Below are 13,421 nucleotides of genomic sequence, written 5' to 3' on the forward strand. Positions count from 1 at the left end.
GAGGCTTCGGGGCTCGGTGCCGCTCTGCAGCGCTGGTGGGCTTGGGCACAAGCGTTTCCTGCCGGTGCGGTGTGGGCGAGAGGCTGTTGCCTGAAAGTGCTGTTGCGAGGGCCTGATCTGGTCCTACAAGGAAGGTTGTTGGTGTCCCTTTGCCTCTGTGTGTGTTTGGGGGCTTGGTGAGGGTGCTTAAACTTGCCGTTTGTGTAAAAGCCCGCCCAAAAGCTGTTCAGAAGCTTGTGAAGCTGCAGACCAATAAACGAGAGCATTTTGGTATAAATGTTAGGGTCTTTGCGGGGGGAGGGGGGGACGGAGACGTTGTGAGAGAGAGATCAGTTCGTATGCCTCCATGTGTCTTACGAATTTGAGAAGCAGAAGGTATTGGAAAGGGGAGTAGAGGGCTGAATTACTCTTAGATCAGCGGTGTGCTTGTTGTGGGAGCTCACACTGGAAACGTCCTCTGTGCTGTTTTAAATGCTATTGCTCGATGAGTGTTCAGATCTGACTGCGTGCACTGTTAGTGTGCCAGGCTCGTGCCTGCGGTAAATCCGAGTGGCACTGTGTTAATGCTGAAAGCTCTTCACCAGGTGATATCCACAGACCATTTCTTGTCTGGCACAGCTTCCAGCGCTCTTCTAAATGTGAAGTTCCTGCATCCCACCGTAGCGATTTGAAAGAGAAAAAAATTGAGTTTTCCTCTTTCATGCGATATTTAGTCTTGGTGCCCTAGCGATTGAAAGGAGAGAGCTGTTCCAGTGTGCGATCACTTGCCACAGCAGAACTTTGGTGTTGACAAACCACACAGCTTTGTAGTGGAAGACATAATCCGTAAATGGAATGGCTCCCTGCTTATGGGTGTGCATCATCAAGCTTCAGCTGAGGTTTCTGTGCCCTATTTCAGTGCTGGGCCCAGGTGCCTCTCATGTTCTCAGCATGGTGCTGCAGCTTTTTGGTATGCCCTGAGTTCTGTAGAAGAGTGTTGTGGAGCTGGAGGGGGATTGTTGTGCTGAAAATATGAGCTACCTGCTGCCTCAAGTGATGGGCATGTGAGCACAGAGAAGCAGAAGAGTGGTCTTGTACCATGTGGGAGAGTTGAGTGTGAGTAGCCCTTCCTGCTGGCAGCTGTTTATATTTGCTCTGAAGGTGTATTCCCATCTGTTAGAGGAGTGCATGTGTACAGCACTTACTGCTGAGGTGTGTGTAGAGGGATATAGGTTTAGGGGTTATAAACCTTAGGTTTATAAGGTTAGGGTTATGAGTCCACAGCATGTGTTAACAGTCACTGAATGGCTTCCCATTAGGGAATGCCTTTCTGTAAATGGAGTTGCCTTTTGATTCCCATTCAGATTGACAAGCCTTCAAAACACTGCGTGGTACTTGGTTTGGCCAGTCTGTTTGAACCTGACTTGCAATGGCTTTGGCTGCCTCTTTGGCCTCTGCAGAGTAATGCGAGGATAGAATTCTGAGTGACAGGGGCGGAACCCAGCAGGCTTTGGGTTTTGCTTCTGCGGCCATTTGAGGAGGTTCAGCACACTCTCTTCACTTCCCCGCTGCCGAGCATGTGGTGTTGGACCTTAGTGGCTCCCTGGGAGCTGTTACAAAGCCACTGAACTTAGACTGTGCTCTGCTCAAGGCTTCTGCTATGTCTGTCAGCAGAGTCTCCTAGAGTAAATGGCAACAGATGCACCCCTGGCAAACTATTCCCAAATGTTTGACAAAGCCAGTAAGTTATTTGTTGTGCATGTCTCCATCCGCATCAATATTCTTGCAGGAGCACTAATGTCTGCTGGCAACCTTCGTGTTTCAGATCATGAGTTGATATGTAGGCTGTTTTTTTTGCAGACTAGATGCAGCCACAGTGCTTCCTTCAGTAAGACTGTAGATCGTAAATCTAGTTGTTCTGGTAGTAGTTAGCTTTCCCTTCTGTTCCACTAGTCTCCTGGCAGAGAAACTAATGAATTTTCTTTTTTAGTACAGAGGGGCACCAAAGGTGAATATATACCATTCAAAAAGGTGGTATTAATTGACCTGGCTTTGTTTTACTGTCTGTAATCCAAGGAACAGTTGCAGAAGCTGTTGTATTTGTACGTAGGTGATGAGCCCTGGAAACAGTGTAAGAATGGCTGGGGATGATGATATCTGCTTGATGACACAGCTAATCACCTGCTTTTGGCTTAGATGAGCCTATAAATCACATGTAGTTAAATCAAGTAGCTGCATAACTGGCTTCCTGTGAGTGCTTGCTGCACTACCCTTTGATAAAAGATTTCCAATAAGGTTTTAGAAATTTCAGCTTTTATTATAGACTTTCAAAATTTTATAACTTCATTGTAATTCATTTTTTTTCTACTTGTATGATTTGTGATGTCTGCTGAAATGTGGCAAGTGTCAAAGCGTAGTTTGGATTTTTAAAAGGGCAGTTCAAGGGAGCAAAGAAACTTTACTCTGGTGGAGTGCCCTGAATTGAACTGAAGGTCGGCTCAAGATAGATGGTATCGTGAGTGCCTGGAAACAGCTGTTTGTGTGGAACTGTAAAGCGAGATGGTTACCCCTTTCATGAGCATAAGCTAGAACGTTAGAAGGATGTAACCTGGCTTTATTCATGCAGCAAAACAAACTAAATTTTCTGAGTAAAACTTCTGGCATGTGCAAGTTAACTCTTCATCGCCCTGGGACTGTGACAATCTGTCCAGACCTATTGTGTGGTGTGAAAAACACTGTTTTGGAATGTTCAGATTTCGTTAAACTTGGCTACTTGGTGTATTTTGTAAGATATCTTGTTCTTGAAATATGTAAACAAATTATGTGTACTTGTGTTTTAGGCCCCTGGAGGAATTGCAACACCCCTTGTTTACGGCCAACTTCTAGCTTTATACCTGTTGCATAATGACATGTAAGTAGCTTGATTTAATCTCTAACTTCACATACTGAATTTGTCACTATTGGCTTGAGCTCTAGTTGCCAGAATATCAATTATTGATTGTGTGACAAACAACAAAATCCATGTAGGCAGTGCTGTCTTTTTAAATTAAAAAAATTCACAGAACTTCCTGACTGAGCAAGAGGTGGAAGAGTATTCTCATCTGTTTGCTTTTGCCCACCCTTTTGAACTGTAGGGAAAGAAAGTTCCTGAGATAGTGAAATTGACTCCTTTGGAAAGTGTTGAACACCTCAATGTCTTGATTTGTAGCTTTTCAAGGCTAAATGACTAAATGTTTCAATATGTCCAAGTCTCCAGAATGCATGTGACAAAGCTGGGTTGGGAAGAACACGCACAAAGCAGTCTAAATCTTTGGTATGCAAAATGGGGTGTGGGCATATGAAGAAAGTATTTTTGTACTATTAAGTAAAATAAAAAAGTCTTTAAATGGTGTTTATTTCATGCTTTGTACCTTCTATATTTGTATGCTTTATAATGTACATAATACAGTAGTACATGTATATAATATAAATACAAATGCATATACTGGGGGTGCATGCTCAAATGTGGTTTTTTTGCTGAAGTGCATGATCAATGTTTGGACACCACTGGTCTAAATGACTACTGACACTGTGAAAACGTACTATTTTACATGTGTTCATCAAAGATGCAGCTATTCCAAAAATAAAACTGCAAAACGAACTTCTGTGAAATGCTGCCTAGGATAGAGGAAAGAAAAACCTTTTCTAAGCTGGTGTTAAATGAGGCAGTTGATGAACTATTTGTTGTATTGTGGCAGTCATGATGGTAGTTGAGGGTAACTTTGTTAGAAGTAGACATAGAAGGAATATTCTAAAGCACTGAGACTGTGTTAATTATAGCATCTCGGCAAAGCTTTTGGTATCTCCTTGTAGCAAGTATTTGGTTACTGAGAATTATTTTTAATTCAATTTTTTTTAGGAATAATGCACGGTATCTTTGGAAAAGAATCCCTCCTGCTATCAAATCTGTAAGTACTTTGTAAAATACCATTTGATACTAAACCAGTTAGACATAAGCTTGCAAAAGAATGGATTCTGTTTGGTTCTGTGCTGTGAACTGCTTGCCCAGCAGATGGCCTGCTGGTCTTTAAGATCTCCTAGCTGTGCATGGGTTACCCGTTTCCCTTCCCAAATAACCTGGTGCAGTAGAATTCGGTAAAACTGTGGACTTTTTAGCCGAAAACCTCCTGATAAAGGGTAGTCAGCTGGAGGAAAAGAATGGATCTGACTCTGGGATGGGGCAGCATTCCATATGAGGGTGCAGAATCCTTTGTGCAGTGAAAAATGACTTCAGGTAAGATGCATCTACAAACTGATTAACTTTCTGACGGCAATTTGTTTTGCACTGCATTTGGATCAAAGCTGCATTTTGAGGTTCTAGGTAAATAGCATACCAGAAATGCTTCCAGACTTTACTGTTGTTAATTTCTTGGTTTGAGATCATATATTTTACAAGGAAACAAGCATTCTATAGTCTTGTATTAAGAAACCTCATGGTCAAGATGGGAGCTGTCAGGTGGTTCTGAAATAATTTTCTTTTGCCTTCAAGAGAAAAGAGTAATTACATCAGTTGACTCAAGTCATCTGGACCAAATTTTACTTGGACTTTCTCTGCAACTTGCTGCATTTGTTGCACAGCGATGTTCTGTGAATAATCAATCTGGCTTTTTTGGTGTGACTTGCATTTCATGTGAAGCATCGTTCTGGTGGGGGAAACTTACTGCATGGATTATTTTGGGAAAGTTATACCTCAGAGCGTAGTACTTTGTTATGTGTATGTGTTGATGAATCTTCTGATTAGTTCGAGTCTTAACTTCAGAAACAAATCTATTCTCCCTTACAGTTGGAAATATTACTTTATTACCCAATTTGGTGTTTGTTGCTATTCTGACAGACTTTGCTTTAGATTAGACATTAGAAAAAATGTCTTTACTGAAAGAGTGGTCAAACATCGTAACAGGCTGCCCAGGGAGATGGTGGAGTCACCATCACTGGAAGTGTTCAAAAAAGTGGGCATGGCATTTCAGGACGTGGTTTAGTGGGTGTGGGGGTGTTGGGTTGATGGTTGGACTTGATGATCTTAAAGGTCTTTTTCAGCCTGAATGATTCTGTGATTCTGGGTGGTAAAGTTTTGGTAGAGGAGGGACCAGGGAGCTCGGAGCAGTGATACCTACTAGAACAAGGTTTCCCGATGCTTGTCTGTTCATCCTTACTGTGATATACTCTTAACAAGGGGAAAAGGAGGGGAGTGGCAATGGGTTTTTATGGAATGGTTGCTGTAGAGAAGACACCATTCTGGGTTAACTGTTTTTTTTGTTTGTTTTTGTCACAACAGGCAAATGCTGAACTTGGTGCAGTTTGGTCAGTAGGACAAAGAATCTGGCAGAGAGACTTTCCAGGAATCTATACAACAATCAGTGCGCATCAGTGGTCCGAGACTGTTCAACCAATTATGGAAGCACTTAGAGGTACAAACTGAACTCCTTTAGGTAGCATGGAATTATGTGGCCTTAAATTATTTCTGTGTGCTCAAACACAAATAGACAAGTAGACAAATGACTACTTAAGAAAAATCAGAAGTAGTCAGGAGCATTGTTGCCAAGTTTTTCTAGGTTTTATTTAAAGGATTTTAGGTAACAGGTGTAAATGAAACGCTTACTACAGAAACTTGCAGAAACAGACTGTTGTTATTTAGGATTGTGTGTGTAGTTGTATATTCTTTCATATTAAAACTTCACACACCAGATGTTTTGTTCTGTAATAGCAAAATAGACCACTAGTTACCCAGTTCTATCAGACTTTTAACCAGCAATCTAGGGAACTTGGCTTGGTATTTCAGAGCCTTGTGACACTTAAGAAAAGGTTTTTCTTTTCGATGTGGCTTTAGGCAAATGTTTTAACTATACTGTGCAACAGTAACGTGCAAAGTCTTACTACTAGAGGGCAGTACAGATTGCTAAAAAGCCTTCCAAGGTGTTTTGCAATAATGAATTCTCTGTAGCTTTAGAAGCGACTGATCTGCAGATGCCTTGGTATCAAAGTAGATGTGGTTAAAAAGGCATGAATAGTTTTGACTAATTGCTTTTTAATGATTTTTTCTGATTATGAACTACTTGACACTCAAGCTATTGCAAATGGAGAGTGCCATTGGAAGCAGTTTCCTAAATTGCTTTACATACTGGTGGTAGTACTTAAGATACTGCAAACTACATTTGGAAGTTAAATGTGCTCTCTGAGGGGTTTTGTCGTGGCATAGCAGCCAGAGACAACAGCTTGCTCTGGCTGTGGTACTTCAGTGAGTTGTGGGAAGGGAGAGGAAACTTCTACCTTGAAGTGCTAGCTTTAAGGGTGGTAGTGGTTTTCCAAATCTATTAGAATTAGAAGAATTTTCTCAGATTTCCTAGTTATGGAGATTAGGCTACTGTCTGCTTACAGCGTTTATCTCTTCTTAGATGCAACTAGGAGACGAGCCTTTGGACTGGTTTCTCAGGCATATACCTCAATAGTTGCAGATGATTTTGCAGCCTTTGTCGGACTTCCTGTAGAAGAAGCTGTGAAAGGTACCTTGCATTTATTCATGGAATAGTTTTTCTATAGATGATTGAGATCAGAGAGCTGTTAAGTGATGGTCAATAGAAATGTGTACAAATTCTGAGACTGTCACAAAGAAGTGATGAGGCAGTGAATAGAGATAAATATCTTGGTTCTGGTTAAGTTTTTTACTGTTTGCCACTAGTTAACATCGATTATCCTCCCCTTCTACATCTGGAAGCGTTAAAGCAATTCAGCCATGAGGGAGGACTGAAGGTAGTGGGTTAACCTAGTTTTGTGTGCTGTTACTACCTTCATGATCTTAACTTGTCCAACTAAATGTCTAAATGCTTACAAGAAGTGTGTCTGGGTTGTGGCATATAGGCAGTGTACTGAGATGCTTTTCTACTGGTCTTAATGTGCATCTTTGTTTTGCATTTCCAGCAACCATACAGTATTTTTTCTTACAAATGTGCAAATGCCTTTTCAGGTGTGTTAGAACAGGGCTGGCAAGCAGACTTTTCAACTCGTATGGTAATGCCTAAAAAGCCAGGTAGGTGGAGCTGTTATTTCATTAGACATAGAGTTTAGCATTTTCTAGTAATTAGGTGTTAGTTTTTAATTACAATTTTGCACAATATTCTCTTAGATATTTTTATGGTGGCTTATGCTGCTGTAGAACACGGTGTGTTTCTGAAATGTAGGAAGAACAAAGTAGTGGGTTTGGTTTGAGGTTACAAGTAGTTTGGATTAAACTATATCCTCAGATTAACTTTTTTAAACAAAAGCAGACAGGATATGCAATGATTTCTCCTGCTCCTCCTCTGGTGCTCGCTCTGACTCAGTGGAACGTAAGTTGGATGACCTCAAATGACATGTCTTAATCTAATAAAGATGAGTAAAATATACCATTTTGAAGCTGAGATTTTTTTTTTTCACAAGAAGTAGAACTTCTTTATGCAGGGATCTAGTAGATTGTTGTGTTCTGAGGAGCTCAACTTGTTGGTACAATTTCCTTTGCTTTTTGAAACTTACTGTACTGGATCTTTTCTTCACTGTCATGATGTTGATAACAGAATATCTGTTCCTGCTAAGATCAGCCTGCAAAAATACTTGTGTTTTTTTCCTAAAGGCAATATCTATGGCTGGCTGAGGCAAAAATAAATGTTAAGCTATGAAGGTAGAGATGAAATGACTGCTCTTAAACTGCACAGTACAGCTCTGGCAGGAGCAAAATCATAGCATATCTAGAAGGGTAACATCTAAGAAAAAACATGGTTTGGGCAGAATTTTTAGGCGTTCAGAGCGCAGAACATTACAGTAAACATGTGCCAGGCAAGGTGTTGAAATTTATCCCTCGGGGCATAAAACTAACGAGAGTTAACTTCAGTTTTTGCATGTGATCAGTTTTTTCATGAACTGGTTGCAACATATGCAGTGCTTACAAGGACTGAGAGTTAGTTACATGTGGTTCTTTTCCAAAAGTGAGTGCAAGAGCTGTTTCAGAGACCAAAGAAAGAGGCAGGGGACTGGTGTCTATTTTGAAGCTGCATGTCTAACCAGCTAAGCCTTGGGTATTCTGCTTTTGGGCTATGAAGTAAAACAAGCAAATAGGTTTAATTTCAATTACCTTTTCCCAGTTTTGGCTTGATGTATAGAACTGTTTAAAAATGGGTCCACTGGGCTAACTTCTACTGTGTTTTTCTTCAGGTGTGCTGGAAGCTTCCTTTAACAGATTTATTCCTTCATCAGGTACTTCCTGTTTATATGTAATCTACTTGCATGATTAATGTAAACACAGTTTCACCAGCATCACAAAATAGGAATTGGGTCTTAGACAAATGGATGTCATCGTTCCCCCCTCAAAAAAAAAAAAGAAAACCCAACAAAGCCCAGTTGGGTGCTATGCAAACATGTTTCTCCCTCTGTCTTCTCTTTCCCCTCATATTTTGAGGAGTGCCTGAGATTCCTGCTGCCATAGCTGAAGAAGGGAACAGAGTCCAAAGCAGGGGTAGGCAGCCCCTGTAAAACAAAAAGGATTTTGGTGAAAACTTCTGACTTGCAGGCAAATTCTTCACAAAGCACCTCTGAGTAGGTTTTGTTGCTTTTGTGTGATGTGGGACTTCTGAAGTCTTCCCTGTAGAAGAAAGCAGTCTTCTGGTTTTCCTCAGAGCTCAACTGTAGGTTGAGGTGTAATATGTTATGTCATGCTGATTCTCAAAACACTGTTGTCTCTATTGTTCATAAGACAGTGACAGCAGATATGAATTGGTGGCTTGCTGGGTCAAACATAGTTGCCAGAAGTGTCTTAAATCTACAGGTTTAATTCCAAGCCAATTTCAAGAGCTGGAGTCTTGCTTTTTGAAAACATTCTTCTGATTGTCAGCCTCCCCTCTCTCATACTTGCAGCCCTGAGCAGTATGTCTACTTTAATTATATCCTGAATGCTAGTCTGTGAGCTCTTCAGGGAGAGTAAATGCAAATTTTCCTGCTGTTTTTTATTTCTGATTTTTAATTCCGAATTTATCTCCCTGCCTTTAGCCACTTGTCTTCCAATCTATTGTTAAACTCTAATCTCAGGTTAGCTGGCGTCTATATAAGGATCTGCATGTGCATTGCATTCTCTTGCCACCCATGCATACTTTGGTGTGTTTTGTGAGTCAGATAACCCAGTAGGTTTATTTGGTTTTTTCAGTAAGGCAACTTGTAAGGGAAGGAGTAACCGCAGAGCTCCAGGACACTTTTTGTCAAGTGGAAGTACTGTCAGTCTTTGTTAGTCAGACTTCAGTATATGCAAAAAAAAAGGAGACTGCTGACAACTGGAACTTGTTACAGCTGTCTTTGTTGTTACTAACTCTTGGACTACTTAATGTTGCTGATAACAGAAAAGTAATGTCAGCTAAAAGCTGCATAGGTAGGAGATACAGTTAAGATATGCCCCTGTAAGACTGTTTAACAGTCTTGATGCATTTAACTTTTCCCTTACTGTTGTGATGGGTGGTATTGCAGACGGATTTGCTTTCTTAATATCATTAATGATGCATTTTTTTATTTTTGTAGAACCTGCTCCGGTTCCACCAATTCCAAATGAACAGCAGTTGGCCAGATTGACTGACTATGTGGCTTTCCTTGAAAATTGATTGCCCTGCTCCTGTATTCAGAACAACTTGGGAATCCTGTGTACTGACAGTTCTAGAAATCTAAGATTTATTTCATTTTGTATCTGTTAAATGTTGCAGCACCCCCTGCTCAAATGTGTGAAGTGTATAGCGTATGTTATCCTGATTTGTGTTTTGCCAAAGCCAAGCTAGCAATTGAAACAGTCCTTTAACTCCTGTAATATTTATTCAGTAGGTACACAGCAGTATTACATAGTAAGTTGGGTTTTTTTATTGACTCATAGTAGAGAGGCAGAACTTTTCAGGTATATTAGAAATGAAGAAGAGAAGAGTAATGAAGCAGGTTAACTGTGAGGAATTTATGCTAGTAGGCTCTGTGCTTCTATGGTGAGTATTGCAGTGCTTATCACAGATCAATTGCCTGTGGAATTAAAGTACAAAGAGTGGAAGACTGCCCTACCTGTATCTGCAGAGGGAAAATATTTTGATGGAACAGTAACTTAAAAGAATTTACAGTAACTCTTCTGCAAGTATGTTTGTGGCATATTTATAATTGATCATTTTTCTTGTTTGTCTTTCTGGGTTGTTAAATGTTCTTGTTTTGATGTGAGAAATTTCACATTGGGCATATTTTTACAGCAGAAAAATTGGAGTTGTTTAAGAAAGGCAAATCTTCACTTTGAGGAAGAATTTTTACTTTTGGAAGTTTTTGAGTAACATAGGACACCAGGTATTTTGCTGGGTGACCATACACCTTCTTGAGGCCTGTCATGTCTTGGTTCTTTTCAGTATACTTGGCCAGGATTTACAAGAGACAACAACTCTTACATGTCTTTAAGCTTTCTGGATTACCTCTGCAGTTATTGGAGAGGCATTTAAAAATTAGAGGAGGTGTCCCTGAATAGAGACCAATTGGGATGGGGATGATATGTTATGCTGCAACGTCAGATTGAGGAATATGTTTTCTTTATCAGAGCACTGCTGTGTTAATCTTTGAGTTGAGAGTGGATTTTAGAAGCAGAAAGATGCCTTGTATTCCCAGGCTTCTTATTTGTATTATGCTGGTAAAAAGGCTGTGGGAAAATAGTGGTGCTTTAAAGGGCAGTGCATGCCTTCATTTGCTTCTCCCCCTGCCCCCCTTTTCAACATCATATTTGGTGGTTTCATTGAAGATGGCAAGTGTGCCGTATGTTGTGATTGTTTTTTCCGGTGTGCACTACCTACTGTACATTCTCGTGCTGGGGATGTGTTAGCAGGGAGGAGTTAAACTGTGCACTGCTGCTTTGAGAGCTCCCTTTATATGTAAACTCTAAAGCAAAATGATTATTTATTTGAAACCCACCTAAGACTTGGATTTCTAAATTCAGTGATATTAAAGAACATGTTTACACTGACCTTGTGTACTTGATTTTTTTAATTTTCCTTAGTGTACAGTTTTTCTGGTTTGGCTAGTTTTTTAATGAATTCTTATTGGCCTGATTTGGATAGGGCTAGTTAAAGATTAGTGCAATACATTATGCCTAGACAGGTATTTTGAACGGTTTTGTGTGCAGCAATTGTATGGTTTTATATTAAAAAAAGTACCCTTCAGATGCCTTTTAAAATATTCAAAGGTGTAAAGTACTTGAGCTAAGTAAGAAAGAAAATAAGAAAATATTATATAATTATAATATATAATTAATATTATATAATGATAAATATAAGAAAATTAGAAAATTTCCCCTTCTGTGTGTGTATTGTGCAACTCTGCAGTTGTTTGTAGCACACAAGGTCAATCCTGCTTGCAACAATGAAAGTCAGGTGTGATGAAAGGATTACTAACCACTTGTACCTAAGTGGTAATGGGAGAGAAGCAATGTGGACACTGGTAGTCTGTGTCTGTCTCAAATCTAGGATCAAATCTACGTCAAGTTTAGTAAGCTTAACTCTATCTAGTTCTAACAAGTTCATGATTTTGAGATCTCTGGTCTGCTGTAAAATTAAAGCTGGCTTTTAGCTTTGGGTATGGCATGAACTCATAGCTTGCCTTGAGTACTGTTCCCAGCCATGCTTTTTTCTTTGTACTTCTTTGGAATCCAAGCTATTTGAGATCTTTTCCATCCTCGTTGCCCATTATCATGGTTTCTGGTTCATAAGTATCCTTTTTCAGGTGGACTGCTTGTTGCCACTCTTACTAGTCATGTAGTGGATGTAGTATGGCTCATAACAGCAGAATATTTTCTGTTTGCTCCTGATCCTTTCTGCGGTTGGCTCTGTTCTAACATTGAGCACTGCCCTGTTCTCAGTGTAGTAATGACAATGACTTGAGTATCTTTCATCAGCAGTGGTAACTAGGTTGGTGTGCATCATTGCATGTCCTGATCCAGGGTTTTCCCCTCTGGTTAGTGCAATGCATGCGTGGATAAGAAACGGGCAGTGAAACAGTAGGTGATATTTCAGTATTGTAAGACACTTCTGGTCTTTGTAATAAGACTTGCTTTTGACTGCTTGAATAACTTTATAATCCTGGCATTGTTGCCTTGCTAACCTGAACATCTTTATCGATGTTGAACATAACAGGTATTAGAGTAATTTATGGTAGCTTCCTCCACTATGAAAACAGACTACCTGCTACTTATCCTTACCCAGTCCTTTCCCCTGTAGTCTACTAGCTTGCGTAGTTTTGGGAAAATCTGTTGTATATGAAGTAGGCCATTTAATCTACATTTGTTGATTCTTTGTAGAAGAAGTTAGTAGACTTGAAGCTGCCTACAAAACCAAACTGCACTTCCTCAAATACTGTTCTATGTGTCTTTAGTATTTCTCCATTTTATTAACAAAACGCTGCCTGGTTCCCCTGTCTAGATGCTCATCTTGTTTTTTTTTGTTTTAAATGGGCAGGTGAGGAGTAGGCTGAGCTTAAGACTTGGTAAAGGAGGTAGAGGTATTAAATGTTGGAGAAGTAGGGGTAGTACAGCCAAATGGAATGCTGTGCTTCATGTCTGGGAAAGGCAAATGGGACAAGTTGCTTTTATTGGTGTTAATTTGAAGTAACACTGGAATAAGCCTTAATCTGCTGCCAGTGATACAGCTTAACACAAGTGGCTTTGAGGTATGTTGTTGATAACTGTCATGAGACCTCTAATGGACTTGTTTGGTACGTATTGAGCTAATAAAGTCAAATTTTTAGTTTTCCAACATGTTCTTAAAATTAGGGGATGATTTTATCCAGCAGGCTATCAGCTGGTTCACAGTACCTATAAATAGCACATTTGCATCCAGCGGCAAGTTATTTGTAGTTCTTTGTGGAGACTGTGTGATACACTGTCATGATTGATTGATTTGGTTCCTGAACTGGACGGTGCCATGGATCCTCAAAATGGGAATGAGGGCAGTCTCAAAGTACTGTGAAACACTGTGCTTCTGTTTCAAAATACTGGATCAGAAAGTTTGGAGTTACAGTAGGTCACTAATAAAATTCACCATTGGATTTAATGGCTGAAGACAAATGCAGCTTTTCTGTATCGGCAGAGGGTCAATAGGTAGAAAGACATGTTATTGTATAGCATAATTCCTTTAATTAAATGAAGAGGGTTTAACCACTTTCTGAAATGTAGAGAGAAATCTGTCCATAGAGCTGTGGTTAACCTAGCAAGCGAAGATATAAGACAAGCTTGGTAGAAAAGGTAGGAGAGTTCAGTTCTTTTCAAGGCAGTGAGTAGTCTCAGTACAGTAGCTATTTTTAGGTTTGTTCTAACTCATATTATGGTCTTCAATTGAGTGTACTTGGATACTATGGAAAAGCCTAAACAACTCTGACACATGGCATTACTA

General features: G+C 39.9%; 1 protein-coding gene across 1 annotated transcript; it reads left to right on the top strand.

The window, feature by feature from the left end:
• Positions 1-2,823: 2,823 nt before the first annotated feature.
• Positions 2,824-9,956, top strand: COPS8 (COP9 signalosome subunit 8). Its single transcript, XM_010289520.1, has 7 exons — positions 2,824-2,890; positions 3,878-3,926; positions 5,294-5,426; positions 6,411-6,518; positions 6,980-7,042; positions 8,200-8,241; positions 9,550-9,956. Coding segments are annotated over exons 1-7 (477 nt in total). The 5' UTR covers positions 2,824-2,888; the 3' UTR covers positions 9,630-9,956.
• Positions 9,957-13,421: the final 3,465 nt, after the last annotated feature.

Source organism: Phaethon lepturus, unplaced genomic scaffold (genome assembly GCF_000687285.1).
Source record: "Phaethon lepturus isolate BGI_N335 unplaced genomic scaffold, ASM68728v1 scaffold15126, whole genome shotgun sequence".
Classification (NCBI taxonomy): domain Eukaryota; kingdom Metazoa; phylum Chordata; class Aves; order Phaethontiformes; family Phaethontidae; genus Phaethon; species Phaethon lepturus.

Excerpts from the sequence above, each read along its gene's own strand:
- COPS8 (XM_010289520.1), top strand. Across the intron at positions 3,927-5,293 it reads TCCCTCCTGCTATCAAATCT|GCAAATGCTGAACTTGGTGC; the intron begins GTAAGTACTTTG and ends TTGTCACAACAG. Across the intron at positions 6,519-6,979 it reads TGTAGAAGAAGCTGTGAAAG|GTGTGTTAGAACAGGGCTGG; the intron begins GTACCTTGCATT and ends ATGCCTTTTCAG.